Below are 27,684 nucleotides of genomic sequence, written 5' to 3'. Positions count from 1 at the left end.
TTTCTCTGGGCCAAAAGTTAAAGTGTATTTCGACCGCAAGCATTAGGCTAACGTGTGGAAAATTGGCCAAATCCGTTTGAGCATTTGGAGCCTTAAATTTTGTAATTTTTTTTGTTACTTTCTTTGCTTTGCGGCCTTTCTTTTGTTTGGCTTTTGTTGCTGTACTCATTTGGTATGCAAATGTGTGCGCCAATAATGAATTGTTTCTCTTTCTCGCTGGCTTGGGGGAGAGAAATTGAAATTGGAATTTTGGGCTCGCAGCAAATTGGCTGGCAAATGTTTGCTTGCTCTTTGTTTAGCTTGTCGAGCGATTAATGCAGCAAATTGGCAGTGAAATTGCGGCACAGCCAAGGGTCAAGGGTCACTCCAGTCCGCCGCACTTGTGTCCTGTGTACGAGTATATCTACTCTGCCGGGAACGGAAGTGTCCGGTTTATCGCTGCGGAAGTGGACAGCTGCATTGGTCAGTCGGTTGGGCAATGCAGTGCTCGCTCCTTGTAATCGCCGGTCAGCTTAGATTGCTCAATTGCAAATGGCCGGGTCGTGCCGGGCATTCTGGCTAAAGGCCATCCGGGCAGGCCCAAATGCTTTGGCCACTTAATGAGTGGCCTGTGGTCGCTGGCACTCGCAGTCATTTGCGTATGGCAGTTGGCCAGGCCAACGGGCGCCAAACTGCCGTGATTGCTGCATGGATTTGTTTCGATGGGAAGTCGGCGTTTCGTCGCGGAAAATGAAGTCAAGTTCGACCTGAAAATGTTGGTTATTGCCTTGAACTTTGTTATGTACTTTCTTGTTTCCATTGACTTTGAACTCAATTATGGTAGTGCATTGTAGATGTGCAGAAAGTTACTTTGAACTTGGTGTTTCTATTTTGATTGCTTATGTATGGTCAACGCAAATCATTGTCATTTAATGGTGTTTACTTAGAGGCTTTTAAAGAAAATAAATATGTAATATAGGAATTTTCAACTAAATACCTTGTCTCTCAAAAACTCATGTTCCATCAAAGCTACGCCGCTGCAATTGTTGTTCAAAAGCCAGGGAATATCATCACAGATAGGTCGGGATGTTTGTTTTGTGGATGTCGGTAGTTTAACCTTTGGTGGCCCAGTTAAGCCGAGTGCTGACGTTGCCGCTGGCTCTGATTGGAACCGAAATACCGCTGACCGGGCTTAAACAAAATGGGCATTGTAGTTGAGCTGAATGGTTTGTGGTATCCGGCTGGCATTGTACTGCAGGCTCTTTGGGCCAACAAGATGCCGAAGCGCTGCCTCCGAGGTTTATCAGCTGAATTCCAGCATTCGGCAATGCAATACCCGAAACTTGTACAAGGATATAAGGATATTCATACTGCTGCCTCATATTTGATGACAAGCAGCACAGTTTGCTTTCTGCTCGGGCGAAACAAGTTGCAAACAAGCTGAAAACTTTGCCCCTCGGCTGTGGAAACGCAGCAAAAGTTGCTCCTCGAATGGGAAACCGCTACTGCAACTGCTACTTGCTACTTGCTACTTGCCATTTTCTTTACGACTTCTTTCAATATTTATACATACTTTTTGTTTGCCCGGAATGCTGTTCGGTATTTTATAGCGGGACAGCCAAAAAGTTTAGACTTTGTCGAATCTAACTGAAAAATGCAGTAGGATGCGCCACCCACATCCTTGCGGGAGATCTGTGCAAATAGAGAGCTTTCCCCAGAGCGGTACAATGTAACTGCAAGGATGCTAGGATGTGGAGCTATATATCATTTACACCAGTCAGATATTTGACTTTCGCCCTCCGCTCGCCAAAATTGAAAAACTTTTGACGGCTTTTGCCGGCGTTTGTGCAAGTGCAAGTGTGAATTGCGTTTTTCAGCTTCCCTTCCTTCATTTTTAATTGACTAACTTGACTAAGGAGGGTGCCAAACTTCGTTGCGATGTGGAAATTAAAAGAAAAAAAAGCGTAAAGAGCATACACGCTGTCAAATTGAATTTTGATTCAATTTGCGTTGACATCAGCGACTTCAACGTCGCCAAATTGCATTTACACATTTTACACGTGGCTGCCGTTGCAGCAGCATATTTTCCTCATTTCGCGATGTGTCAAAAAAACGCGTTCACCTGTGAATTTGAATTATTTGCGAGAGCCGTCGAGTGCGCCATATAAATTTGGTAGCTCGCAGGAACCAGGATATGCAGGATGTTCCATTCGAGCTGGAAATCAATACGTGACTAGTTCTCATTTTACTGCGAACATTCGACGAAAAGCTGAAATAGCAGCTGAAATGTGAGTTCTTAAATTATGTAGAAAAATATGGCTCTGCACGAGTTGCAAACATTTCTTATACATGTGCTTTCTGCGCTGCCATGAACAACAATCAAAAAATTACGATGAAACTGATGTTTTCATTATGAAGTGAAGGAAAGCACTTGCAATCATGCATGCAGTTCATACCAATTATTGTATCTCTGCTTAAATTCTGTGTGCATCGATATATTGCATTCCTGAAACAATATACAAATTGTGTGCGCTTTGCCAGCATTCCAGTAAACGATTCAATCATGCCAAATGTGTAAAACTAAAAATGCCTGCTCTTATTGGTATCCAATTTCCATTCGCATGAAGTGGCATTCGCCAGTGGAGACTGTAAATGAATTCAACAGCACGAAATTGAAATTAAATGGCCATCCAATATCAAGTAATTTGGCGTGTTAAATGCGCTTTAAAGAATTCCAAAACTCTTGATGTTCGCCGCACCTGACTGCTGCAGATAAAATATGCTGCTGCTGGAAAATCAGTCTATTAAAAGCCATCATTCCATTTTGCGACTGGCCGCTCAGCAGAGCAATCACAAATTGCATTTAAATAAGCCAGTTGAGTTTGTATTTTGCGTCTAGACCGGAAATGGAAAACGTTTTTGCCGCTGCCCACGTGGACACCAGGTGTTTTCAGTAATTCCCTAAAAGTATTTCCAACGAAATGAAACATAAATTTGTTTAAACTCGCTATTCCCGCTCTCGAGTTCTTAGCATAAATTAAACAATTTTTTGCAGCCGCAAAAATAGACCGTAAAGAAGATGGAAGAGGATTTAGCAAAATCCGCTTAACTGAGACGTCGGGCTTGAATTGAAACTCCTGTCTCCCCAGTTCTCTTCCCCTTTATTTTGTGTTATCAAAATAGTTGCCGGCATTATCAGGGTCTGGCACTAGAGTCATGGCCCGAGCGTTTCCAATCAATTGAAATTCAATGCTCCAGTGCGAAGGGAGCGGAAACGGAAGTGGAACTTTGGACATGCAATTTAAATTCAATTTTACACACACAAACGGCAAAGGGTGCCAAAAGGAGCAGGTGGATGTGCAGGATCCCAGTTCGTTTGCGAGCTGCCCTGCCTGCTTTTATGACGGTTTCCAATACAAATGGTTTTCATTCGATTTGCCAGGACATGTCACAGCAAAACAGGCGGTGAGTTCAGGGTCACGGGAAGTGCCACCTCATTATTTATGGCAATCCTTGCAAGGTCTAACAATGGCTGCTATTTCTGGCTTACAGGATATCAAGTATCTGATTTTCCAATCAATCAATGGCAGCTCTTGTGCGTATTAGCACAACAGTATCTTTGCTAAACGCCAGGTTCTTTTACCTTGGTAAAGCTATATATATTAATATTTTCCCACAGCTGCCATAAAGGGCATCTAGAGTTCGTCACTACCCCGAGTTCTGTGTCACTGCTATCCCCTTTCCATCTGCACGACTATCTTTATATCTGCTGCTGCCCCGTCGCTTGTTGCGCTTGCATTTCAATTGACGGCACCATCATTAAATTTCCAATGTTTATCCCCGTTGCCGCATGCTGAATTCTAAAACCAGACCCCATATATACTATACTCTCGCCATATTGTGTCGCAAGCCAGGCAGAACAACAAGTTTACTGCTAAGCGGATTGGGTTACTGCCCGCGTCTAATGTCCTGGACGCCGACAATGTTGTCCTGCTCCTTTGTGATGGGATTGACTTAACGGCAACTTGGCTGGAAACTATGAATGGATCACGCCACACATCCGACGTTGACTCAAGACGCTGCCGAGCCAGCTACACTGCGGGAAAACACGGAAGAATCTCCTAGTAGAATAGAAAAGAATGACACTGCTTAGAATGGAAACTAGCAGCCTCAATCTGAACATGATTATAATGTGAATCATTTTGTACCGTATGAAAGGAGCGACTCATTTAATGGTGTATTTATTTGTGTGCATCCACGGCTAATTGGCATTCAACACGTCTCCTGCCCCGCCGGTCGTGTAAATCAGGCTAATTAAATCAGAATGCGGCATTAAAAGTTTATGGTGGCAATGGACCAGGACACCAGAACATTAATGTAATCATTTGCCATAAATTTGCATTTATGACGCGTCTTGCGCACGTTGTCATGGCAATTCATTGGCCGGCCAGCGATCCTGGCATCCTGTCATCCTGTCATCTCAGGACGCAGGTCGCAGGACACCGCCAAGGACAAGCTGCCATATTAATTAAAGTGTCGCCGCTAATGAGTTAGATTAAAGGTGGCAGATTCGCGGTTTTCCCGGCGCCAGTTGCTCGCTTTCATTCCGGGCGAGCGTGCGTGTAATTGGCAATATCTGCTGGCCAGGATTACACGGGATAATTTGTGTGTGTATTTGGGTTCGTGGGCTTTGGGTCTGGGCCTTTCATTAAGCACTCTATGCACGATGTCTTTCCAATTTGTCGCATTTTCCTGTTGCTGCGCAGAAAAGTATGCTATTAATTATTTACTTATTAAGAGTCACAAAAACTTTTTATACAGTGAATTTGTTAATAACTAATCGATTTCAGCCATTCGCTGTTTACGTTTTAGTGGCCTGAATGTTCACTGAAAAGTGCTCCTCAAAGATTATAATCTAATCACATTTCATTCCGAACGGATACACTGCTAAAAGTTTTTTCCCATCTCGTTTTCCCGTCATTTTTTTCCGTCAATGCTTTTCTTTGATTGAGTGGCTGCGAAGCGTAAATAATTTAAAACGAAACTTCTGCATTCAAAGAGAAAATCCTTAGACAAAATAAACAAAAACAGAAATCAGACGTTTCATTTGAGCATTCCATTCTGCTAGAAACGAGAAAAGAGCCCAGGGGAGAAATGAGCAGTTCAGGGGGAATATAAACAGCAGTCATATATCAGAATTATTCAGCAATAACTATGGAAATGTTTATAGCAACCGAGTCATCTGTCTTTTCCTGCGCGCTGCAGCTGATAAAATAAAATAAATTCGCATATTAAATGCGAACTTTCTTTCGCCCGCCGCTCCTCCATTTTTCACGTCCTCCTGGAAGGACACTCGCCAACTGACATTATTAATACTAATTTATACACAAGCCCAAGAGCCTCGCTGTGCTTGTAATCTTGTTGCGGCAGTTGGCCTTTTAATTGGCCTGCCCAATTGTGGGCCACAAAGGTTGCCATGGGCGGCTGTCTGAGTGCCGAAAATGAGTCTTTTCAATCGTGTTTGTGCTGCTGAACTCGTAAATGTTTTGTGCGGTCATAGGTCATAGCTGACATTCTGTCACTTAGGCCGCCCTGTGAAGCGCTGCGAAATGAAATTCTTTGGTATTGATTTTCAAGAATTTAATTAAGCCCGACGCACGAGTATTATCAATAAATTTGTGTGCCAAAGCCATAATCCCCGCCCGTATTTGTAGTCCCGATAAATCGAAAAGTACACCGAGTGTACAAGGAAAAGGCCGGGATGTGCCAGTAGCTGCACCACAATCCAGGCTGCAGGCCACTAAATTGTGGCACCAGCTGGCAAACAGCCATCTGGCCACGCGGTATCATCCTGCCGCTCCAACTTTTCACCTCTCACCTTCCAGTTCCCAGTAGCCAGTTCCTCCTACCGCGCATCGCAAATCCGGAGGCTGTGGCTGCTGTGGCCCGACTGACTGATGGCCAGGTGAAGCCTTCAACGCTGGGATTAAGCGGAGCTGGGTGGTGAATGCCATGCACACTGAAAAACTGCAGTGCATTTGTTCAAGAAATAGATTTTTCCAACATCCTCTTCTTTTGCAATATAACCTATATTAGCATGGTTATGACAAGTGCGTTCCATTTATATTTTAACCCCAATGTAAGCCACTTTCAAGAGTAGAACATCTAAGTTGCATGAAATGTAATATTTTACAATTCGCTTAGGTGCACACAAATTTCGCAAAGTGCTTTATGCAGTTGCTTTAATGAAAACTTTCATTTGAGCGAAATATCTAGTTTCATTATTGCAGTTAGCAAACAGAAAGTTGCCAGTAGCCCAAATTCGAGAAAGAGCCGTCCGGAGAAAGGAGAAATTCACTTTTAATTATTTACGGCTAAACAGAAAGTTGGCCCAAAGGAGGGGAGTTGGCCACAGGAGACACTTTTTTGTGCTACGGACTCGGAAACTTTTCTCTTTCTCCAAAAGCGTTTTTGCCTGCCTTTCATTTGCTGCCGGCGTGGCCGAAAGGGGAAATATGGTTGGTGTCGAAGCATTTGAGTATTTCCTGTGCTTCCGTTTGCAATTCCATTACTTTAATGTGCCATGAAGGAAGGGAAAACTTTTAAATCTTTATTTATAAAGGCTTCCGCCCAGGCGGCAACTTTTGTGTGCGAGTGAAAATGAAATAATTCCGACAGCCGCAGCCTTGTGGTGGGCCATGCGGTTTTCCTGGCCGAAACTATGCCAGCCAAACTTGCTAAATGCCCTGACAAACTTTTCCCTTGCCAGAAGGGTGGCTCACACATACATCAGGATATTTCAAGATTTTCCCGGCTTAAGTGCGATTAGGCTTAGGACGTGCAAATTGTTTAGCTAATCCATCGCCCGCTTCTATTTACTTGCAGTGCATGCGAGCCTACGTGGAGTTCGAGATTTCCGAGGGCGCCTACGAGATCTCCTGCCCGGACGCCAAGTGCCCCGCCCAGGGCGCCATTTCCCTGCCCGAGATAGCGAACCTGACCACAACGAATCTGCTGAAGAAGCACCATCGATATCGCCTAAATCGAGGTGAGTCCATGCCCAGGCGATTGCCCAAGAGACCTCTCACACATGCTACACTTTCATTCAGAAATCGAACTGGACAAGACGCGCACCTGGTGTCCACGCGCTGGCTGCGAGACCATCTGCACGGTGGGTGCGGCAGCACAGCCCGGCCAGTCCAGCGCCATTTGCCAAATGGACGAGTCGCCGTCGACCTCGCAGAGCTACAGTCCCCAGCAGGAGGCAACCGGAAACGGAAGCACAGGTGCCGCGGCCGGAAGCATTGCAGCCGTGCTCTCGGTGTCCGTTCACTGTCCCTCCTGCAAGGACGAATTCTGCGGCCTCTGCAAAAAGGCGGTAAGTGTGTGGCATTGTTTTCGCTTCCTGCCATAAACATGGCACATACGGAACGAATATTCTAAAGTTTGAATTAATCACAACGGCAGTTTAAGAAAACGACAAACAAATTCAAACAAATCATTTACATGGATATATTAAAACAACGGCACCCAGTTTCTAGCATGTTTATGGGTTTCTAGTTAACAATCACTTTTCTCCGCCTTGCAGTACCATCCGAACATAAGCTGCGATGAGTTTGGACGACGCCTGATTGCCGATGGCCAGGACGACATTGGCATACCGTTCGACAACGAACTGATCAAGTGCTGCCCCATGTGCGCGGTGCCCATCGAAAAGGACGAGGGCTGCGCCCAGATGATGTGCAAGCGCTGCAAGCACGTCTTCTGCTGGTACTGCCTGGCCAGTTTGGATGTAAGTGCCACAAAATCCCACAAATGGTGGTTGTCTCATCTTGTTTGTATGCCCGCAGGATGACTTCCTGCTGCGCCACTACGACAAGGGACCGTGCAAGAACAAGCTGGGGCACTCGAGGGCCTCGGTGGTCTGGCATCGCGCCCAAGTGATCGGGATCTTCGCCGGCTTCGGAATCCTGCTGCTGGTGGCCTCGCCGCTGCTGCTGTTGGCTGCGCCCTGCATCATCTGCTGCAAGTGCAGGGGGTGCACCGGATCCAAGATCGATGAGGTGGACGCCGAACTGGAGGAGGAGGTCACCGCGTTGCAGGGCTAGGTGGCTGCGTCTCCATTCATCCCCATCCATACGCGACATAGGCTGCAGCCTGTGAATGCAGCTGCTGTAATTACTGGTAGTTTCTATTGTTAATGACGACAGCTTACGTACATTTATTTTAGTTATTACAATTATAATTGTATATGTGTTAACTAAATTGTGATATTTACAGTGATTCGATTTCTAATTGAATCGACAAATTTGTTGAGAACCTATACAAAGACAAGGCGCCTTCGATTCTTTTTAGGTTCTGTCTCTACATATATTCTTTCCGCCCCCAACCACACCTTTGAATATATATTCGACTAAATCAATCTGTATAAATCGAGTAGGTCCTCTTCGTAGCGCATAAGTTAGTCTAAATATATAGGAGTACGCCTCGTATTGCAACAGTGCTTTTATAACGCACCCACCCAAACAAAATCGCCCCACTCACCCACTCAATTCTTCTCTCAAGTATTACGCATGCAACTAACACCCAAAATTGATGGGTCCCTTTGATCCACTGCTTGTCAATGCTTTTATCTACGCAATCAAATATAAAGGAGGTGTATATGATGTCACTACTACTGTTTATCAAATGTATTTAATTGTAAATTTGAGTACGCAGCTAGGCAAAATGCAGCGCCCAGTAGCTGGCGGTGCACCTGGCTGGGGATGATTTGGTTAATGTAAATTATTGAATTATTTAATGCATATACACTCAGAACACACATATATCAAAATACGTATGACATAAAAGTGCGTGTATCTTTAATGAAATCATATTTAAACTCTACTCTTAATGTGAACAACTACCGCGTATGCTGTTTGAAATAAAAATGTTAAAAGAAAAGTGCGGATTTGTATTTTTGCTTTACAGTATTGGCTTCAAATCACAAGATGCCTGATTTCATCTAATTCATTGAATTTCGATTTCAAAATGGTTAAGCTTGTAACGGCTGTTCTAAATGGCAATGTATGGCAACGCCATGATTGGCAGCTGCGAGGTTCGTGCATGTGCTAGATGTGGCATTCCGCGCTTACCATGGTCACATTAGGCAATGCATCCAATAATAATTTATCGAAAACATTGGCCGGCAAATAGTTTTGTATTTACATATTTTAACCGCACATTAGGATAGGTAAACCGCCGACGCGATGGACGACCAGGCGTGCCCGCGGTGCAAGACCACCAAATACCGGAATCCATCGCTCAAGCTGATGGTGAACGTTTGCGGCCACACACTATGCGAATCCTGCGTGGACTTGCTGTTCCTCAAAGGATCCGGCGCCTGTCCAGAGTGCATGGTGCCCCTGCGGCGCAACAACTTCCGCGTGCAGCTCTTTGAGGACCCAATGGTGGAGAAGGAGGTGGACATTCGCAGGCGCATTCTGCGCGACTACAATAAGCGCGAGGAGGACTTTGCCTCCTTGGCGGAGTACAATGACTATCTGGAGGAGATCGAGGACATAGTGTACAATCTGTGCAACAACATCGAGATCATCGAAACAAATAAGCGGATCGAGGCCTACAAGCGGGATAACCGTGAGGTCATTCAGCGGAACAAAACCCGCGTGGGACGCGATGAGTACGCTTTGGAGGAGATGCTGGAGCTGGAGAAAGTTCAGGAGGAGGCGCGTCGGAAGGAGCTGGAGGAACTGGAGAATGAGCACAAGAAAAAGAAGGCTCGCGACAAGCAGGCGCTGATCGAGGAGCTGATGTACAGCGGCAAGGATGCCGCTCAAATTGTCACCGAGTTCGCCGAGAAAGCGGAAAAGCAGCGCGAGGAGGAGAAGCAGCTTCCGCCGCCAAAGCCCGCCAACGAGTTCTCCACGGGCATCAAGTTCGGACAGACCGCTGATCCCAGCCTGCTGCCCGTTCCCAAATCGGAGGAGGGTCCCCTCTTCGTGTACGAGCCACTTGTTGCTTTAAGTGAGGGACCTGCCATGCCGCCAACAAGTGAGATCGTATCCAGGGGCTATATTGCCCACATACGAGCGGAAACATCGCAGGAGAACGCCGGCGGATTCACATCCGCCCTGGCTTGCGAGCGGGCACTTCAGGAGGCGCTGCAGGGACTCTACTATACGGCTACAGCGGGTGTGCTTTCTGGCACCTAGACCTCCAAAACTAACTTAATGGTCGCACAACCAGAGCACTGAACGCTTAACTTTGTTGAACAAATGTGTCCTATACGAATCCCTTCAGTTAACTCGTAACTTAATATATGTTAAAGAAATAAATGCTATATCCTACGTTATAGATATTATTTATTAAAAGAATGGACTGTTGTTGGCTACATAGGAAAAGGAATCCGTAAACAAAATTACTAGGCCAAGCATCTCTTTGCATTCCAAGTAACATGGTAGGACAAAATGGCAGTACAACTTCCATTGACAGAGAAACTTTAAAGCTTTGATTTTGATAAATACCAACATCCCACTGACAGTTTCCCTTTCGCCTTTTAGTATCCCAAACGTACAAAGTTCAACCAATTTATTTTAGCTTTGAAAACTTTAAGAAACGAGTTGGCTCGAATAAAAGTATTTGTCTGGCAAGAACTTAAATAGGGCCGAACAGAAAAACAGGTGCTTCGACTACAGACTTGTTTTATTTAAATACTTTTAACAGTAAATATTTATAGGCATTTGCTGGATAAACATACATTGGATTTAACTTGCTCTTTATACATTACACGGATTATAGTTAAATTGTATGATAGTCGGACGAGTAGCTCGCCACATCCTAAGATCTACTTGCACAGTAGGAGGTAAATGTGTTCTGCGATCGGGCCACTTGCGGGGTTTTTGGCCACAGATGGACTATCCTAGCCAAGTACGTGAACTGGTTAACTTAACGACCTATGCATGGGCAATGTGGGAAGATTACAGAGTGCAGGACTGGTGACAATGAGAGCGATCAGGGATCAGGGATATGGCTGCTAATACATTTAAAATGCTGTAAACTTAACTATGATCGCATGAGTTTTGCTTCTCATCTAGGATGAGAAAATACACAGAATTAATATAAGCTGGGATGGAGGGGTTGTGTGTTGGTTGGGTAGAATGTCTCCTTGGGCAGAATGCCGCGAACGATGCTCGTGGAATGTGGAAGCAGTAACCGGCGATAAGTGCCAGAACTATCAAACGTTCGACTGGTTGCATACGCCTAGTAGTTAAATGGTAGCATAACATTTAATTTAGACGTAAATTTCGGTCTTAACAATCTAATTAAAATGTTAACATTTAATAATAGTTTTTCGCACACGCCTTTTGTTGACTATACATAGCTATAATTAGAATTGGTTGCATGCGCCACGATTGTTTGCCAAACACTACTCATAAGTTTCACGTTAACTTAATTTGCTTTGTTGCACATGGCGCTCGCAGCCGAGTGCACTTGGGTTTTAGTATGCTCCACTCACGAGCAGTGCTTGGTCGCCGTCCCATATTTCTTAGACTTCTGGGGAATTCTCGCCGTGCTATTCTTCTCTATTGCTAATGGTGTTATTTTTTGTTTTTTTTTTGGGTGGATGCGCAAAGCAAACATCAGCAGGCAGTATTCGTAAATGGCACATCGAACTAAACAGAATCATCTGAAATAAACAATTAGTCGAGCTTAGAGTCGGTGGGCTGCAATTGGAAAAGCACTCATACGCACCGTGGTACCACCACTTAGTCTTTTTAGGATTCTTATTACAGGTTTTAACGTAGATCGTGTTGTCCGGCGGACGTTTCTTTTCGCGGCAACTACTCAACATGGAGGCTATGCTAAGGCACACGGACTGCACGGACAGCGCCGGCGACCAGTCCTCGGTCAGAATGGATAGGCAGATGTGTCCGTTGCTGTAGACATGCGGATGCACAGGTATATTGGTGCCGATGAAGGTCACCTGGCAATTAGGAGGAGACGGTTAAGATTCTCAGCAGCTTCTTCGCTTTGTTCAACTGAATCATACCTCTGGCGAATCGAAGGGATATTTATTGTTGAATTTGAAAAGTAGCTGGAAGTCCTCGCCCTCGTAAAGTGTGCCCTCGAAACCTTTAATGTTTATTTTCCATCTGTAAACAAAACATAAGTATTAGTGTCAGCTTCCAACAACTGCTGGCTTTGTTTTCAGCGCGAGTTGCTGAATTAAGCGAATTTTTTGTATACTTTTCATTACGCATGTGCTTGATTTCAACCAGTTTGAGTTGACGCTGAACTTGGCCTACTCCGCCTCGGAGGCCATACTTACTCGGATAAATTTTGCTGTACGCTCTCGGTGTCGATGGTTACGCCTGGTGGCGGCTCCTTGATCAGGGACATCAGCTCTTTGTGTAGGCGGCGCTGTGGGGGGAAAATAAAAGGTAAAGACTGGTATTAGTTAATGAATCGGACAGTACGGGGCATATCTTATCGCGGAACACACCTACAGCTGGTCAGTCTACTTAAGAGTTCTCAAGACTTATTTTTTCCGCCGCCTTATCGGTGCGCCATTTCTTTGGCTGGCAAACGCCAATATACGCTAGATGGCGAGCACATATGTACATACGTATATAACAAAATGCACGATAAGATAAAAAGGAATGTCACTGAAATTTATAGAACCGCCAATTGTTTTTCCGTCTTTGTGGTCTCCCTTATCGAGTGATTGCCACTTGCAGGCCCGTTTTCAGAGCCATAAACAAGTACCACACTGCTGCCCCCACAACTGAGCTGCTGATAAAGGGTTTGATCGATAAGGGCTGGGTTTCGCATTGAATTGAATAATAAAAACAAATCTCGGGGCACAGCCTTGAGGAGAATCAGCGGCAAATTCACGCAGATTTCTTGGAACTCAAGACACTACACACCCATGACGCAATGAAGCACTATATATGGCCGACCAGCCAGCCGCTCGAACGTGATATCTGGCCAAAGTTCAGGTTTTGTATCTCGAATATACTTGCCTCCCATCGCGAGTTGTCCAACTGCAGTGGCTTGCCGCACTTGGAGACCGGCGGTGTTTTGGGTTCCTTGGGCTCGGTTATGATCTCCGATTTGGGTATTTTGTCTTTGGGTTTTTTAAAGAGCTTCAGCATTTTGTGGTTCTAGTTTTCTCACAGTTTTTCTCACAAATTCGAGCACTACTTCTGTCACCAGTAACTTGTCACTATTTTCAGATTTCTCTCGACTTGCTGGGCCTTTAGGTATTTGATTTTACAACTTAGGCTAGTCACACAGTTCAATATGCCAGCGTTTTTCCCAGGGGACGAGAGTGGACGCGGGGCGTGGCAGTCATTTCATTCGCCAACCGATTCTTCACGACCAATTGCGGCAACGTTCGTGGGACGACTGCAGGAAAGCGCCCAGAAAATTGTGGGAGAGACTGCAGGGCGAGTCGAGTGACGAAGCGCGACGTAGCGACGTGTCTCGGTGTACGTACGTTGGTATAAGTAGTAGTCGTCGCCGCTTTCGGCACCTCTCCTATCGCACCACCACCTCCCGCTCCTCCCCGAACCCCTGGTTGTATATATGTACTCGCGTTGTGGTGCACTATCAAAAATGAGAATTCGCAAGTGCAGCAAAACGGCCCAAACTAGTTCGTTAACCCAAACGAGTTGCCGCACAGCTGGTTTTGGCTAAAACTTAAGTCGCGATGGCGGCTGCTGCAAAGGTAAAGGTACTAAAGGTACTACCTTATCTGACCACGATAATGGCACGCAGCCATTAGCTGATAAGCGCACGATTAGATTGCAGCGATGGAAATGGCGATAAGCCCATCTACATATCTGTAAATACAGTGTGGGAAAAGCTCTACGCATGGAGCTACCAAAATATATTTGCATAAGTAAATGCGAGGCAATCTTTCACTGTTGTACAAGCTAATCAGCAGTTGCGATTTTACGGAAGTGATTGTATTAAATTGCACTTATGATAACATGTGGAATAAGGTTCCCTCGCACTGAAGTTAATTGGGAATAATTTTCCAGTGCATTGCGAACTCGTTTTGCTCACTGCATACTCGAACAAAAGGAACACAAGTGTTCAAGACGGTTGCATACGTCAATGGGGCATACATTTCAATTGAAGGCATAAATGGGATCTTCGGCGTTCCAAACTGAAATGAAGGCGAGCGGCTGCTCGTGATTAAAGGCAATCAAGCAGGGCCCTAGAAGATGATCGATTATATAAGTCGGACACTGGTTTACAGCAGAACTGGTTCTAAATGAAGCGACAGATCGACAACCACTTAGCGAGGCCAATTAAAGGGGACCCATAAAATCAGCTCCGCAACCATGTCATAGAATATATGTAGTATTTAGTATGATGGCCGCTAAATGCGAAGAACTAAGCACTGAAGTAGGCCAGACCAATAAACACGCGCCACACTCTGCGGGGGACTACTTGCGTTTATTTTAGACTCAATCAAACTAGAAAGCAAAACAAAAGCTGCTTGAATCAGCCAGAAATAAATAAATACAACTGCAATTGAATGCCAACGTCTAGGAGCAGAGCGCTGCCAGGGAAATTTTATGAAAACCCAAAACAGTCCAACAATGGACTCGAAAAATTCTTCGGCAATAAAAGCCAAGCAGAGTGTAAACAAATAAACCAGCGACTGCCAGACTTTGATGGCGCTGGAAAGGGGGCCTCCTCTGCTTTTTATTTATTTCGCATTTTCCCAGAATTGTTTTCGGCTAAGCACAATGGCCGGCGAGCACCGAAATCTTTGTGGCTGATAAACATTTTGGCAGGTGATAGCCGCAGTATGTTGGCGGTAAGCCGGAGGGTGAAGGCCGTTTTGCATAGACGACGTAAACATGGCAGACGTGGGTGGCTCGGCAAGATGGGGAAATCATTTGAAATGAATCACGGCCCGAAAAATGTTTGGAAATCGCATTTGCCGGCCAACCTTGGCTCTGAATCACACGCCAGGCTACAATAAACAAACACAAGGCAGCACTTTGGCCAAATTATGCAAGGGGGAGGACCAGAGGCCCAGGGGCCCAGAGGCCCGGTCCCAAAGCCATATAAAGCGATTTCCTGAACCGGAGAAATGCTAAGCGCATTACGGTAAAGGTGAAAGCGGAAGAACCGAGGGATGGGCCTGATTATACACTCGCTGCAACCTTAAACTTGGCAAGAAGCCACCTGCCCTTCGCCGCCGGTCGATAAATCATCGTGCACGTCATCGTCGTACATTGTGACGTCAGAGATCGTGCTGAGTTGCGTTTTTATAGAAATACGAAAACCTGATGCGCCAGTTTCGGCGTTATCATCTGCTTGAAAGAGCGGCAATCGCCATGTGTCACGTTCGCGGCGGATGAGCAACAAGTTCCAGACCGCATCTAGAGCATCTCCTTTGGCCGATTGCCGCTGGCATGGAAGCATATGGCCGTAGGGAGAACCGGGAAACGTAAGCCATCACAACGAGGACGTGTTGTCGTAGCAGACACGTGAAAGGCGTGTGCAATTACAATGTGCGAAACTTGTTGCTGTAGGGAAAAGACAACGGAAACGCAGTAATTAAATTAAAATGAAATGGAATGTAGGCGACTTAAGCACAAAGGTGTCTCTTCTCCGAGATTAAAGCGTTCTTCGTTGAAAGGCGATGGAACAAGTGATGTGTGAAGTAACACATCAATCTCTATGTCAATGAAATTGCGCAGGTACCTTCAAAGCGGATAAATCTGCCGATCGGCGATCACGTTTCGCAGGTCAGTGACTTCCGTAATCCCTCTATTGCCAAGACCTTATCAAGGGGACTGCTCTGCTGCCCTTTGGATGCCTTTCGAAGCCGCCTTTCAAACTTCATCAATCACCAATTGCCTCGCGGGAGTGCTAACAGAATCACTTCCTTATGGCGAATATTTGTTGTGCCTGGTATTCTTTGTGATCGGCTCTGCCCATGCATATTTCATGATGCTTCGGAGGCTCGATATGCATATCTTGATTTTCAGACGCCTTCAACAACTTATTACTAACATATAAAAATAAATGTATATGGAAAATGTAGTATTCAAAACGTTTTAAACTGGTTCTACAATGTGGTGGCTATGGCCTGCAGTTTATTTATAGAGATCTAATGAGTAAAGGGGAGCGCCCGGCACTTAATATGTTTAGCGCGTGCCAATAATGTCGCAATGGGAAAGGGGACAAGAGAACCCCTGGGAAAAACTTTTGGCCACCGGTGATCAATGGTTTGCTAGAGTTGAACCTGCGCACTTGGATCCAAATTCGAGTATTTCGGCTATGAGTTTCGCGTCGCGAAGAATCTGGCCAGAGCAGCGCGTGCGAATTCGCGTGGCATCGAGAACTGAATGCGAGCGGTGTCACTGGCGATGAGCTTCTATTTTCGGCGGACGGGAGAGCGATCCGAGTGAGCCACATATGTACATATAAGTATACAAAGCAACTGCTTGATGCGCAAGGTGCTGCAGCTTAAGGCAACAATATTAAGCCCGATCATATCTGGGTAGTTAAAAGGTACAAATGCACTGTCAGAAAAGACGTACTGGTAGATGTACGATGTAATTGGCGTGACTTAATTATAAATACATAGGCTTTGTAAAATGTACCATTTATCTTAGTAGATTGAGGAAAATAAGGCAGGGAAGTAATGTAGTCCATACAAGCAATACGAAGCTGCCCATTTCAGGCCAACAGCTCCCCCAAGGGCATCGAGCTGGCAAGGATCGAGTGCATTGTTTACGCGGTATAAACAAGCATTCAGGCGAAGGGAAAGTGCAATGAATGCCGTGTAAACATTTGGCCAGTGGGAGACAGATGACATTGGGCTGTGTCTGTGGCCTGTGGGTGGGCACAAACAGCGGGTCGATTATGGCCGGGTTAGTGGCAATTAGCGACCCGGGTCAGATGACCTCGGCCTGCAGGAACCAATCAATTCTATGGCCATAGACTTGATCTTGAGCTTATCGAGCAGGAAGCTGTATAGGCTTATCGCTCCTCAGCTCTGGATCTCTAGAACGATGTGGTTGAACTCTCGTGTATGGCACACCGACATGTGATTGCGGAAGAAAACCCTCGGATTGTAAATATTTGCCCAGCTGCGGGTAAAACCCTCGGATATCGAAATAATCCCAAGACTGCCAGACAACTCACCTCGCTGGGCGACATCGAAGACATACTGGTACTGCTTGTCCTGGGGAAATCCGTCCTTGTGTACCTTCCGCGTCCTGCTCCTTCTGGCTGCTCCGCTCGCTGGCTGTCGCTTCCGTTTCCTGCGTGGCCAAAGCTGTGCGTAAAGCCTGCTTTTTCAGGTTTAAGTTGGTAAATTTTATTAGAAAAATAAATATCTGAGCGGACAGTGTGACTCTCCGGGCAGTGTTGCAAAACATCCGTGCATCGCACGTACCAATTGCGACGGTTGCTACAAAATACCGCACTCAGCTGTTTCGGGCTAAGGTATTTTTTATTTTCGAACGCCGGTGAACAATTTACTTTCAGCTGCGTATAATAGTTGTTTTAAAAAATTGCCAAGCCAACTGGAATATGCCGATTGACAAGTTATACTGACGGCACTCTAGACAAGTTGTGGTCCCTACAATGGACTTCTTGGGGGTGTGTACAACAGCTGATTTAACACAGTATTTTCGAAATACAGTAGATACCCGAACGTATAACTAAAGTGAAAGTACCACAGAATATTATATTGTTGTTAAATTATGAAATATATGCAAATTGCCAGTTATTTTTAAGCAAATATGTGTTTTCTGTTTGTTGATAGTTGGTGAAATTGAATTGAATAGCTTTTTCAATCGATTTTTTCATATTTCATATGAAAAAGATTATAAATATTTTTTCCTAGTATTTATTTGAATTCCATTTAAAGTGCTCAACACTGTAGTCAATCATAACAAAAGCAGTGAAAAGAGTGTTTATTGCACTTTTAATAGGGAGCAGTTAAGTTTATCACATCTGTGGAGGCGCGATGGAGAGCGGATTTGATAAGAGCTGATAAGGTGCCGCCCAGCCCCGCAAGTACCTTTAAAAGCGTGCTGCAGGTCACCACTCTCAGTACCAAAGTGACTTCCATTGGGTAGTCAACGCAAAGCGGATCCAGAATGCATTTCGGAGTCTTGGGGAGCGGCATTATCGGTCTTACGACCGCCCTGGAACTCCAGAAGGAGTTTTCCACGGCACGGGTTTCCGTGATTGCGGATCGGTTCAACGAGGACACCGTCAGCTATGTGGCGGCCGGTATTTTCCGGCCTGGAACCAGCTTCATGGGCCCCACCCAGGAAATTACGCAGTGAGCATCTGTTTGAGCTTGGACCTTACCTGTTAGTGCATCTAATAGTTATTATTCGTCGTAGACAGTGGATGACCGATGCCTTCAACTACTGGGATGAGCTGCGTCGCTCCAAGGAGGCTCCTCTGGCGGGCGTGTGCCAATTGTCCGGCTATATTTACTCCCGCACCTCCCCCTCCATCGTACGGGTACGTTGCCGTGCAGTCGACAATCAGTGGTTCTTATCTTCATCGGCTTAATGCGATTAATTTTGTAAATGACTGCCTTAGAACCACTTTATCGAGAAACTACTGCCCGTCTACCGAAAAGCCACGGAGGAGGAACTGAAGCTATGCCACGGCGGCTGGAAGTACGGATCCTTCTTCACCACCTGCCTTACGGAGAGCCGGCTCTTCCTGCCCTACGCCACCAAAAAGTGAGTAGTTTATTTCTGATATGACAGAGAAGCCTTACGAATTTAAAACGCCTGTAGATTCCTGGAGAACGGAGGAGAGATTGTCCGTCAGCATGTGAACAGCTTCTTCGAGGTGCCGCAGAACTTTGATGTGCTCCTTAACTGCACCGGAATGGGAGCCAAAGAGTTGTGCGGCGACCAGCACCTGGTTCCAATCCGGGGTCAAGTGCTGAAAGTGCGTGCTCCCTGGGTAAAGACAGCTTTCTACGGTGATTACGACACCTACGTTCTGCCCGGATTCGAGACTGTCACCTTGGGAGGATGCCGCCAGTTCGACAGCTATAACACCGAGTGGTGCAAGTACGATAGCATGGCCATCCGAGAGCGGTGCTACGATCTGCTGCCCAGCCTCCGTAAGGCGGAGATCGTGCGGGAGTGTGTGGGTCTGCGTCCACACCGCTCCGTGGTGCGGGTGGAGCCAGAGCTGATCTCGAATCCGGAGGGCAGGCGGCTGAAGGTCGTACACAACTACGGCCACGGTGGCTACGGTGTGACCACTGCTCCTGGAACGGCTAAGTACGCAGTTCGATTGGTACGCGATCTGCTGGCGGGAAGCAGTAAACTGTAGGTGGTAAAATCGTTTGTTAATTGTTGGCCATTAAACTCTTTATACTCAGAATCTTTGAACCCCGATTTCATTTCTTTGTTATTACTGTGCCATAAACTAATGAAAGTTCCTAAGGTTTCGATATGCGCCAGGTCTAAATGTTTACCGTCAAATTATATGTACTATTTTCCTATTATATTACTATCATTACTTAAGAATATATAGAAAAATAATACAAAATAATAAAATCCCTTTAGTTTAAGCCAGCTTGACAGTTTGTGGAGGATGTTGTCATGCGTTCCTCAGACTCGATAGTTTCTGGGCCGGATTAAAATGGCCCACAAAGTAAATGCAATGGGCGCGAACAAATTTACGAACAAATTCAAATGAACCCCTGGGTCAGTGCTCCAAAGGGCTCCGGGAAGTGGAGTGCGCATGTCCGGGTCATGAATGGAAAGCTCGCGCGAATTCGCCGCGAAAGCTACGCCCACACACGGACACCCAGGCACGGAGACCCATCGATTTTCAGCAGCAGGAAAATCAGCAGCAGGGCAATTGTGTGGGCAGCAGCCAGCCATCCGCCAAGCAGTCAGTCAGTTGGGCAGTCAGCCAGGTTGAAACAGTTGAATTATGAAAACGTATACAAAACTGGCCCGTTTTCGCCGCAGCAGTCAATTCGCCGCCTGAGAGCGAAAGAAAAATTGAAAATTGTGTGTCCTTTGGTGTCGACGTGTCGAGGCAAAAAGGCAGAAGGTAGTTCGTGCGTCGCATTTGCTAAATAATTGAGCCACTGCAGCCGGAGTCAGCTGAATCCTGGCCAGCCAGCTGAATCCTGTGGGTCGCGGGCGTGTGCATAGTTGATTGGGTAACCGTAAACAACTCAACGCATCAATCGACGCGAAATCGCGGCGTATGTCAGTCCAGTGCCAAGGCTGAGTCGAGTCCTTTGCCATCTCCCTTCAGCGAAAGGAGCTGCCATTATCGATTTGTGTGTATGTGCGAGCAACAACACGGCGTACCTCTCACCCACACACCGAAAGCAGCAGGATACTCTGGTGGCAGCAGGATCTGCAGCAGCAGCACCGCCACAAACAGCAACTGAATTAGCAGCAATTGCAATATCTGCAACCGCAACAACCTCAAGACAGAGTAAGTTTATCTGACGCATTAAGTATACGCCATGATGGCCCAAAAGTGCGGGAACGGGGCTGCTAGTTCCAGCTGAAAACCAAAATACCCGAGTTTTCGCTTCAAAAACTTTGCAGTGTCGGTTCCATATTGTCAAATAATGTGGCCCTTGGTTGGATTTTATGCTTCCAAAATTATTTAAGCCTCTAAACTTATTTCATTTTGACATTATTAGGCATCTTGTAAGGTATCTCAATGTCATGTGCATTACTTTCATCGTAATTCGAAATATTTCTCATATTTTCTGCGGGCTGAGTGTGATTATCTTATTGACAGTAGATATGGGGTGTGCATACATACGAATGCGGCCAATAATATGATTACAATTTCCAGAAAATAGTTGATAGTTTACCTGAAAAACCTGAGTATTTATGCTTAGATGGGCACATGTTTAATATTTACCTCTGACGGCAAACCTAAAATGCAAATTCGCAATTAGCCTTGGTTTTGGCCGCGGCAACTTTTTCAACTGCAGCCATTAGGGCAGCACTGAGTTCACTTTTTGGCCAATACTGGGTTTCTTATCAATAATTAAGCTAGCCCGCAGCTGCCGAGCGCTGAACAGCTGCCAAATCATTGGAAATTTGAAACATGAAAGAGCAGTTAAGGGAGTGGGAAATGGAGCGGGGGGCAGGGCACTGGCAGCCACCCCCAAGCAGGGGGAAACAACAGAAAAATCGATAATTACACGCAGTCGAGCAGATAAAAACATTTCCACACAGCGCCTGTGATAAGGGCCGTCTGCCGTTGAAGACCTCTCATTGCGGCCCATCTTCGGTGTCTGGGTTTTGGGCTCGGGCCCCTCCAGGATGTTGCTGGGGCTGAAGAGGCTTGACAGGAGCGAGGCCTGTCCTTTTGCCAGCGAAATCCTTGACGATGACGCGCGCACTCGCTCCTTCTGCCCAAGTCGTTCATCAGCAATCTGACGGCGTTTTGCCGCTGCGCAACTTCTGATTCTGGAGGGGGCATGAGGGAAGCGGAGGATGAGCGGAAACGGAAACAGGAGCTGGCTATATACACAAATTATCGACACAATGTCGCCGCCTGCTTGCATATGGAAAGCAGGCAGCCAACCATCCCGAAAGCCGAGACTGTTGTCACTTGGCCAAGCCAAGGCTGAAAGTTTTCAAGGCCGCGATTCCCCCTCAGTTCGCCCAGTGACGTGACAGGGATAAGAAAGCGGGTCCGTTGCCTTTCAACACCACCCGCCCACTCCAAGGGTCAAAAGTCAAAGGGACCGGGGGTTATGCTTCAGAAAATATAAACGCAACTTGTTTAATCCACGCGCACGCGATTCAATCGCTTCCGGGCACACAGAGCAGCAGTTGGCCCCCAATCGGCCTTGACCAGTGTTCCATGTACTTCATCTTCGTGCAGGTTGGACCACAAATGCAGTGTCTATGGAGGACATACTGGTTGATAAGCGCATATCTGCTACTCAACCATCTCCATCCGTATCCCGATGTTGACGCCATCGCCCACGCTGCAAAAGGCATCCGCCTTGCAGCCATTCTGGACAGCCATGTTCATTCCTCTGTTATGGATCATTAGCTCCTCCGGTGTGTCCTGATGGAGGCCGCACTTGGACTTGGACTCATTGGTGCCGCTGAAAATGACAATGCCAGGATTGCAAAATGAACCTTGATTGGGAGCCATCATGGGCATTTGAGGTGGCTGTTCCAGTTCCCTAGGCGAATCCTTGCGCAACAGGGTGGTCATACATAAGCTAGTGTTGCTGCTGCTGGTTATTATGGTCGTGGTGTCTATGGTCTCCACCAGCTGACCCTCGTCCTCGGAGGCGGCGATGGCCGCCGCCTCGCTTGCGCGCTCCTGCTGAGCTTTTAGTTCCCGTTCCCGTTCCCGCTCCCGCTCCAGCTCCAATTGCTGCTCCTGTTCGATGCGGTCCTCCTCGTGCTCCTCCTGAGCTTGGTGCTGGCAAAGCTCCACATGCATTCTGGACAACTGGGCGGCATCATATGGGCAGAAGCAGTTGAGGCTTACGACCCGGTTGCCCATGTTCTGGACGGGTCGGCTGTTGCGGGTTATGGGCGAAATCCCGTCCGGCCCGAGGAGCAAGCGAAAGTGACGCAGCTGAAAGTCGCTGATGGCTAGGGATTCGGGAAAGATGAACCATTCGGTGCCCTGGTAGCAGGGCGGGTGGGTCAGCGAACCGCCGTAGGAATAGAAGCCGGATCGAAATGGATACATCAAGTAGGATATGGGAAATGGTGGAATCTGCACGCGCGTTCCAGGCTTCTGAACCAATCGCAAATTTTGCACCAGCGGATCCAGGAACGGATTGTGGGCGGACAAGTCGAAAACGTACCCGATCATCAGCAGATCATAGCTGCTGGTGCACGTCCTGGGAATGCCCGATCCTGTTTTGTGCATAACCTGCATCTCAAGTGGGAACTTTCTGTGGTTGATCGTGTGCTCGGATCCCTCGCTGTTGCACCAGCCCCAGTGGAAGCGCAGCTCCAAAAACGTATAGCTGGCCAAGAGATCAGCTCCACTGATAGTTGGCGCATTACCGTGGAACTGCGCCCGGAGTACAAGTGTCTGACCCGTATTCTCCAGCATGATGCTGGCGGGCAGGTCATCATAGTGGTTCCAGTTCAGCAGCTCCCTTATGGCCATGCGTTGAATTTGAGTCTCATCGATGTTGACTGGGCTCTGAAAGCAGTTTGCTTCCTCTACAGAACTGACAGATAACCCGGACTTTGGTAACCAGGTATGCGGGCCGTGATTCATGTCGTATCCATAACCTGAAGCAGAATATCTCAAGCTCGATTTGTTCCAATATTGCAGTGGAATCCTAACCAAAAGCAGTATGCGCTGATGCACCTCTTTCAGTGATTCCTGATCCGCGTGGTAGGCGAATGCTCCCAGCAGGCAAAGTCCAGTAGTAATCAGTGGATGCTGCACCATTTGTCCCAGGATCTGATAGAATATCAGGAACACAAACTGCACCACCAGGCCCAAGACTGTTCCCAATGTGGTATCAAACATGTTGCCTTCAGTAGATTCGGACTTGCATCTGGAGTGGCAGTTGTGGTGTAAAACGAATCTGCAAGCGCAGAAATCTCAAACAAAGAACTCGAATACAAAACGCTTAGCTCCTTTTAGATTTCCAAGTTATTTTACGAAGCTTTCCGGCTCGTAGGTCTATGACTGTTCCTTTTGCGAATGTGTTTATGTGACTGGGTTCCCAAAGGCTCTGCCATCTTATAGACAAGCTGACAGCCCAGTCTAGCCTGCTACTTTAATAATCTCCCCGTGAGATATAAGATATAGATTATAAGATATAATAACTTGTGGATAATTTATTATGATTTAATATATTGTGTGCAGCGTACATTTTAAATATTTCTAGTAACTATCAAGTAAAATTATAAAGTAATGTGTAGATTCCCCCAATCCCTTTGCTCCACTCCTTGCAGCACCGCTCTAAACCGACGACATGGCGAGTGGCGGAGACCCCAAGTGGCAGAAGGATGCCGCCGACCAGAACTTTGACTACATGTTCAAGCTGCTCATCATCGGCAACTCCAGCGTGGGCAAGACCAGCTTCCTCTTCCGCTACGCCGACGATAGCTTCACATCCGCCTTCGTCTCCACGGTGGGCATCGACTTCAAGGTGAAGACCGTGTTTCGGCACGACAAGCGCGTGAAGCTGCAGATCTGGGTGAGTATATATGCACGAGTATGTGGATGTATGTTCTAGGATTTATATTCGGGTCGCAGCATGTGCTGCCTACTTTTGTGGGCACTTGGGATGTGTAGAACTTGTTTGACCCCGATTAGTTTTGTGGGGGCGAACGAATCGTTCGGAGCAGAGCATTAAACCGGAAAGCTGGGACATTGATTTATGGATTGGCCATCGCTGCGGACGAGGGTGCAGGTGAGCGTCCTCTCGAGAGTCCTTGCCGTGCGATGCCAGCCGTGTCTTCAGTCATTCATTAATGTGATATAATCAATGAGTGGAAAACGGTAGAGGCTTGTGGTTTAAGCCGTTTGTCCATGTTCGGGATGCACTGCTTAGGTCTTAACTACTATTGAATTAACTAATATTAATCCCATTGACTGGGTTATCGCTCTTATAGGACACTGCTGGCCAGGAGCGGTACCGCACCATCACCACCGCCTACTACCGCGGAGCGATGGGCTTCATCCTGATGTACGACGTCACTAACGAGGACAGCTTCAACTCGGTCCAGGATTGGTGTGTGCATGTATTCCTGAGAACGGTATCGCATCTAATACAATTATATATTTACTACCCAAAGGGTGACACAGATCAAGACGTATTCGTGGGACAATGCCCAGGTGATCCTGGTGGGCAACAAGTGCGACATGGAGGACCAGCGGGTGATCAGCTTCGAACGCGGCCGCCAGTTGGCCGATCAGTTGGGTGTTGAGTTCTTCGAGACGTCCGCCAAGGAGAACGTCAACGTCAAGGTGAGTAGGAGTACTTTGGGCGTGCCTAGATCTCCGAATATACCAACTAATTTGCAGGCCGTTTTCGAGCGCCTGGTGGACATCATCTGCGACAAGATGTCCGAGAGCCTGGACGCGGATCCGACGTTAGTGGGCGGTGGCCAGAAGGGCCAGAGGTTGACGGACCAGCCGCAGGGCACGCCCAATGCCAACTGCAACTGTTAGAGGTTCGATGGGAGGATTGGAGGATTGGAGGACGGGTGGATCCTGCAGCACCGCAACAACCATATTCGTAACAACCATAGACAGCAGAATTTGGAAACTAGCTAATTAGTCAGCGATGAAGCTAATCAGTAAGCCGACGATGGCGGTTCGATTACCGATGAAGAGATAATGATAATATAGGCGCGCATACCCCTATCTGCGGGGGCGTGGCCCTGTGTTTGTATTGATATGTGTATGTATATCCGTTGCGTAAGCTCGCCTCAGTGTAAATGTCAAATGTTATTTAATCCGATGTTTGAAATGTATCTTGTAATTTGTAATTGGTATTTTAGAAACTGTAATTTAATTGGCTGGCCGCAGCGACGAAACATTTGTTGAGTGTCTGTATTAAGTTGAGTTTATTCGAATTGCGAGTTCGAGATTCAGAAGAAAAGAGCAAAGAATTTATCGAAAGTCCGATTTGACGGTAATTCGGCACTAATTAAGCATGCACCCAGAGTGCTGATTTAAGTCATTTGATTAGCGACCCCACGTTGACGCAGGGGGTCAAGAGGTCAGCAGGTCAGTCAGCACGAGTATTTCGAACCGTTCTCCACATCCACTTGTATATACGCTGGCTAAACTGTACAGTTTGAGATGCTTGACGAAACGCACAAAGCTAGCGAATCGGTGAAATCGAACAGATAACTAACTACATATATAGTACACCCCTACACCCACACCCACGCCCGCACACACACCCATGTACATGTATGGATACACACACAAGCAAAGAGCACACACACACACACACAAACACACACCGGAAACGAATGTAGTTAAACCAAAAATTCCGACTCGGAACATTCTAGAGAACACAAACAAGCGGCTGAGTGGTAAGCCGCTACTATTAAATATTATGATTATTATTATTATGTACGTATGTATTTATGTAGTGAAATGGAAAGTTTTAATGTGTTGCAAACGATAAAAGAAATATATACATCCCATATACATGCATGTATCGCATAGAGTACCAGCCAGACCCGCAGCTACATAGAGGTACTAGCAGTTTCTGTTGCCCGAATTCCCAAACGAACACCTTCCGAGGGTCAGAGTGACAATAACCCGCAGATTGATCCACCCCCCACCCCCCACCCCGTTGATTTTCCAGCACCTAACCGCCACTTTTTGCTTTCCCCCACGAGACTGTTGCGAACTGAATCCGGATTGCGAGTTACTTGAACCCACCGAGCCAGCTGAGAGATCGGTGCATTTAATTTGCCAGCCCCTTCCGAACCCCAAACACCCCCTTTTATATGCACACCACCCACTTTTCCACCCGCATTCTTTATACTGCATGTCTACTGTACAAGGCTTTCCTTTGTTGACACACAACTACCGCTGCCGAGACTAAATTTGAAGGAAGATTGCAGGCGGGACAAGGACTTTGACTTGGGGGATAACACTGCTGAATCTGAATATGTAACTGAATATATATATATATATTTGCCAATGCTCGTTAATGTTAAATATGTGTACAAGCAGAGTTTCACTTAAATTACGATTAAATTAAAGGCATATCGCTGTATTATAAATACCCATAAAGAAGACAAAACGAAACGGAAAACCGAGTCCGCACCCATGAAAATGCCAGGAAAAACTACACAACAGCGCAACGAGTTGCTTAGTGCCCGCGAGAGGAGAAGAGGGGGAACGGAGGGAGAATTGAGATGATTCTCTACGAAAATGCCTTAAGCCAGTCTTGGTCCTTTTGGCATTCGAACTGTTTTGTAAAATAATTAATCATACAACAACGTGCATAACCACTCGTTCAAGAATTTATCCTTATACCTTATATTCGTGTGTGGATTTCGCTTTTAGTCAAGCCCCAACTAAATAATCCAATCCAATTAAGCTAAACCAAACTAAACTGATGCTAAAACTAAATCTAGACCGGAGTAAAATCAAAGCAAATAATACACACGTACCCGAGAAACAATTGTTGATTACATTCGTGCATAGGCATAACGCAAACATTTTTGCGCTACATTGTTGTCATTTGAACCAATACTTAGCATATTGATTATTGCATTGTGTACTCAGCTAAACCAAATATTTGTAAACCCTATGAAAACAATTCCAACTCCAAGCGAAATGGCATTATTTGGATTCCATTTGAATTGCAGCAGTATAACCCAACTAGGCAATGTATACCGAAATGTCAAAATAAAATAATTCAATATATTATTCAATGATGGTTTTTAAACACTAACACGCATCTGCATACCCGTACTTATGAGGATACTAACATAGATATACAGATACACACACATATATACATAATATACACATAATGGTATTGAACTTATTGTATTCCCATAATAAAATATATGCAAAGGTGTATGGTAAAACAAAGACGGCACTCTGTTTCTTTTGCGGGCGGAGAGGGACAGCATGGTATCTGCACCTTTAAGATACATTCACATCATAATACTTGCCTTATGAGCGGGAAGTGGCAGAAAGTTAAAACACGCGGCATTTTTC

General features: G+C 46.2%; 6 protein-coding genes across 9 annotated transcripts in view; 4 read left to right on the top strand and 2 right to left on the bottom strand.

Moving 5' to 3' along the window:
• Positions 1 to 8,922, top strand: part of LOC6547554 — a 60,708-nt gene extending 51,786 nt beyond the window's left edge. For both annotated transcript variants that reach the window (XM_026980386.1, XM_001976139.3), the window contains 4 exons: positions 6,865 to 7,027; positions 7,089 to 7,357; positions 7,568 to 7,771; positions 7,830 to 8,922. In XM_026980386.1, coding sequence (XP_026836187.1) covers positions 6,865 to 7,027; positions 7,089 to 7,357; positions 7,568 to 7,771; positions 7,830 to 8,087 — 894 coding nt within the window. In that variant the 3' untranslated portion in view covers positions 8,088 to 8,922. The remainder of the gene's footprint in view (positions 1 to 6,864; positions 7,028 to 7,088; positions 7,358 to 7,567; positions 7,772 to 7,829) is intronic.
• Positions 8,923 to 9,088: 166 nt separating this feature from the next.
• Positions 9,089 to 10,325, top strand: LOC6547555 (CDK-activating kinase assembly factor MAT1). The gene has a single exon (XM_001976140.3). It carries the CDS (start codon positions 9,228 to 9,230, stop codon positions 10,188 to 10,190), a length of 963 nt encoding a protein of 320 aa, XP_001976176.1. The 5' UTR covers positions 9,089 to 9,227; the 3' UTR covers positions 10,191 to 10,325.
• A 920-nt stretch (positions 10,326 to 11,245) lies between these two features.
• LOC6547556 (ubiquitin-conjugating enzyme E2 W) lies at positions 11,246 to 17,438 on the bottom strand. 3 transcript variants are annotated; one of them, XM_026980553.1, is made up of 5 exons: positions 17,158 to 17,438; positions 12,308 to 12,426; positions 12,029 to 12,131; positions 11,731 to 11,962; positions 11,246 to 11,665 (listed from the first exon to the last, which is right to left on the bottom strand). In XM_026980553.1, the coding sequence occupies exons 1-5, from the start codon at positions 17,179 to 17,181 to the stop codon at positions 11,652 to 11,654; spliced, it is 492 nt and encodes a 163-aa protein (XP_026836354.1). In that variant the 5' UTR covers positions 17,182 to 17,438; the 3' UTR covers positions 11,246 to 11,651. The 3 variants fall into 3 exon arrangements, with proteins under 3 accessions (XP_026836354.1, XP_001976177.1, XP_015011573.1); XM_001976141.3 differs by having other exon boundaries at positions 12,308 to 12,399; positions 17,158 to 17,435; XM_015156087.2 differs by lacking the exon at positions 17,158 to 17,438 and adding an exon at positions 13,002 to 13,678 and having other exon boundaries at positions 12,308 to 12,399.
• Positions 17,439 to 17,855: 417 nt separating this feature from the next.
• Positions 17,856 to 19,382, top strand: LOC6547557 (D-aspartate oxidase). Its single transcript, XM_001976142.3, has 4 exons — positions 17,856 to 18,307; positions 18,372 to 18,495; positions 18,577 to 18,722; positions 18,780 to 19,382. The coding sequence occupies exons 1-4, from the start codon at positions 18,120 to 18,122 to the stop codon at positions 19,327 to 19,329; spliced, it is 1,008 nt and encodes a 335-aa protein (XP_001976178.1). The 5' UTR covers positions 17,856 to 18,119; the 3' UTR covers positions 19,330 to 19,382.
• Positions 19,383 to 19,802: 420 nt separating this feature from the next.
• On the top strand, positions 19,803 to 27,556 carry LOC6547347 (ras-related protein Rab-3). Its single transcript, XM_001976144.3, has 5 exons — positions 19,803 to 20,457; positions 23,937 to 24,181; positions 24,600 to 24,718; positions 24,783 to 24,954; positions 25,012 to 27,556. Exons 2-5 carry the CDS (start codon positions 23,957 to 23,959, stop codon positions 25,156 to 25,158), a joined length of 663 nt encoding a protein of 220 aa, XP_001976180.1. The 5' UTR covers positions 19,803 to 20,457; positions 23,937 to 23,956; the 3' UTR covers positions 25,159 to 27,556.
• LOC6547346 lies at positions 21,741 to 23,705 on the bottom strand. The gene has a single exon (XM_001976143.3). It carries the CDS (start codon positions 23,503 to 23,505, stop codon positions 21,931 to 21,933), a length of 1,575 nt encoding a protein of 524 aa, XP_001976179.1. The 5' UTR covers positions 23,506 to 23,705; the 3' UTR covers positions 21,741 to 21,930.
• Positions 27,557 to 27,684: the final 128 nt, after the last annotated feature.

Source organism: Drosophila erecta, unplaced genomic scaffold, assembly GCF_003286155.1.
Source record: "Drosophila erecta strain 14021-0224.00,06,07 unplaced genomic scaffold, DereRS2 tig00000092-arrow-pilon, whole genome shotgun sequence".
Classification (NCBI taxonomy): Eukaryota; Metazoa; Arthropoda; class Insecta; order Diptera; family Drosophilidae; genus Drosophila; species Drosophila erecta.
Note: the sequence above shows the minus strand (reverse complement) of the source record. Positions and strands in the feature narration are given on the sequence as shown.

Bases quoted from the DNA above. Each gene is read 5' to 3' on its own strand.
- LOC6547555 (XM_001976140.3), top strand. From the start codon at position 9,228: ATGGACGACCAGGCGTGCCCGCGGTGCAAGACCACCAAATACCGGAAT.
- LOC6547556 (XM_015156087.2), bottom strand. From the start codon at position 13,133: ATGCTGAAGCTCTTTAAAAAACCCAAAGACAAAATACCCAAATCGGAG. The intron at 12,400-13,001 runs GCAAGTATATTC...TTCCCCCCACAG, and splicing joins TGGACAACTCGCGATGGGAG to CGCCGCCTACACAAAGAGCT. The intron at 11,963-12,028 runs GTATGATTCAGT...CCTAATTGCCAG, and splicing joins ATCCCTTCGATTCGCCAGAG to GTGACCTTCATCGGCACCAA.
- LOC6547557 (XM_001976142.3), top strand. From the start codon at position 18,120: ATGCATTTCGGAGTCTTGGGGAGCGGCATTATCGGTCTTACGACCGCC. The intron at 18,308-18,371 runs GTGAGCATCTGT...TATTCGTCGTAG, and splicing joins CCCACCCAGGAAATTACGCA to ACAGTGGATGACCGATGCCT. The intron at 18,723-18,779 runs GTGAGTAGTTTA...AAACGCCTGTAG, and splicing joins CTGCCCTACGCCACCAAAAA to ATTCCTGGAGAACGGAGGAG.
- LOC6547346 (XM_001976143.3), bottom strand. From the start codon at position 23,505: ATGTTTGATACCACATTGGGAACAGTCTTGGGCCTGGTGGTGCAGTTT.
- LOC6547347 (XM_001976144.3), top strand. From the start codon at position 23,957: ATGGCGAGTGGCGGAGACCCCAAGTGGCAGAAGGATGCCGCCGACCAG. The intron at 24,182-24,599 runs GTGAGTATATAT...TCGCTCTTATAG, and splicing joins GCGTGAAGCTGCAGATCTGG to GACACTGCTGGCCAGGAGCG. The intron at 24,719-24,782 runs GTGTGTGCATGT...TACTACCCAAAG, and splicing joins TTCAACTCGGTCCAGGATTG to GGTGACACAGATCAAGACGT.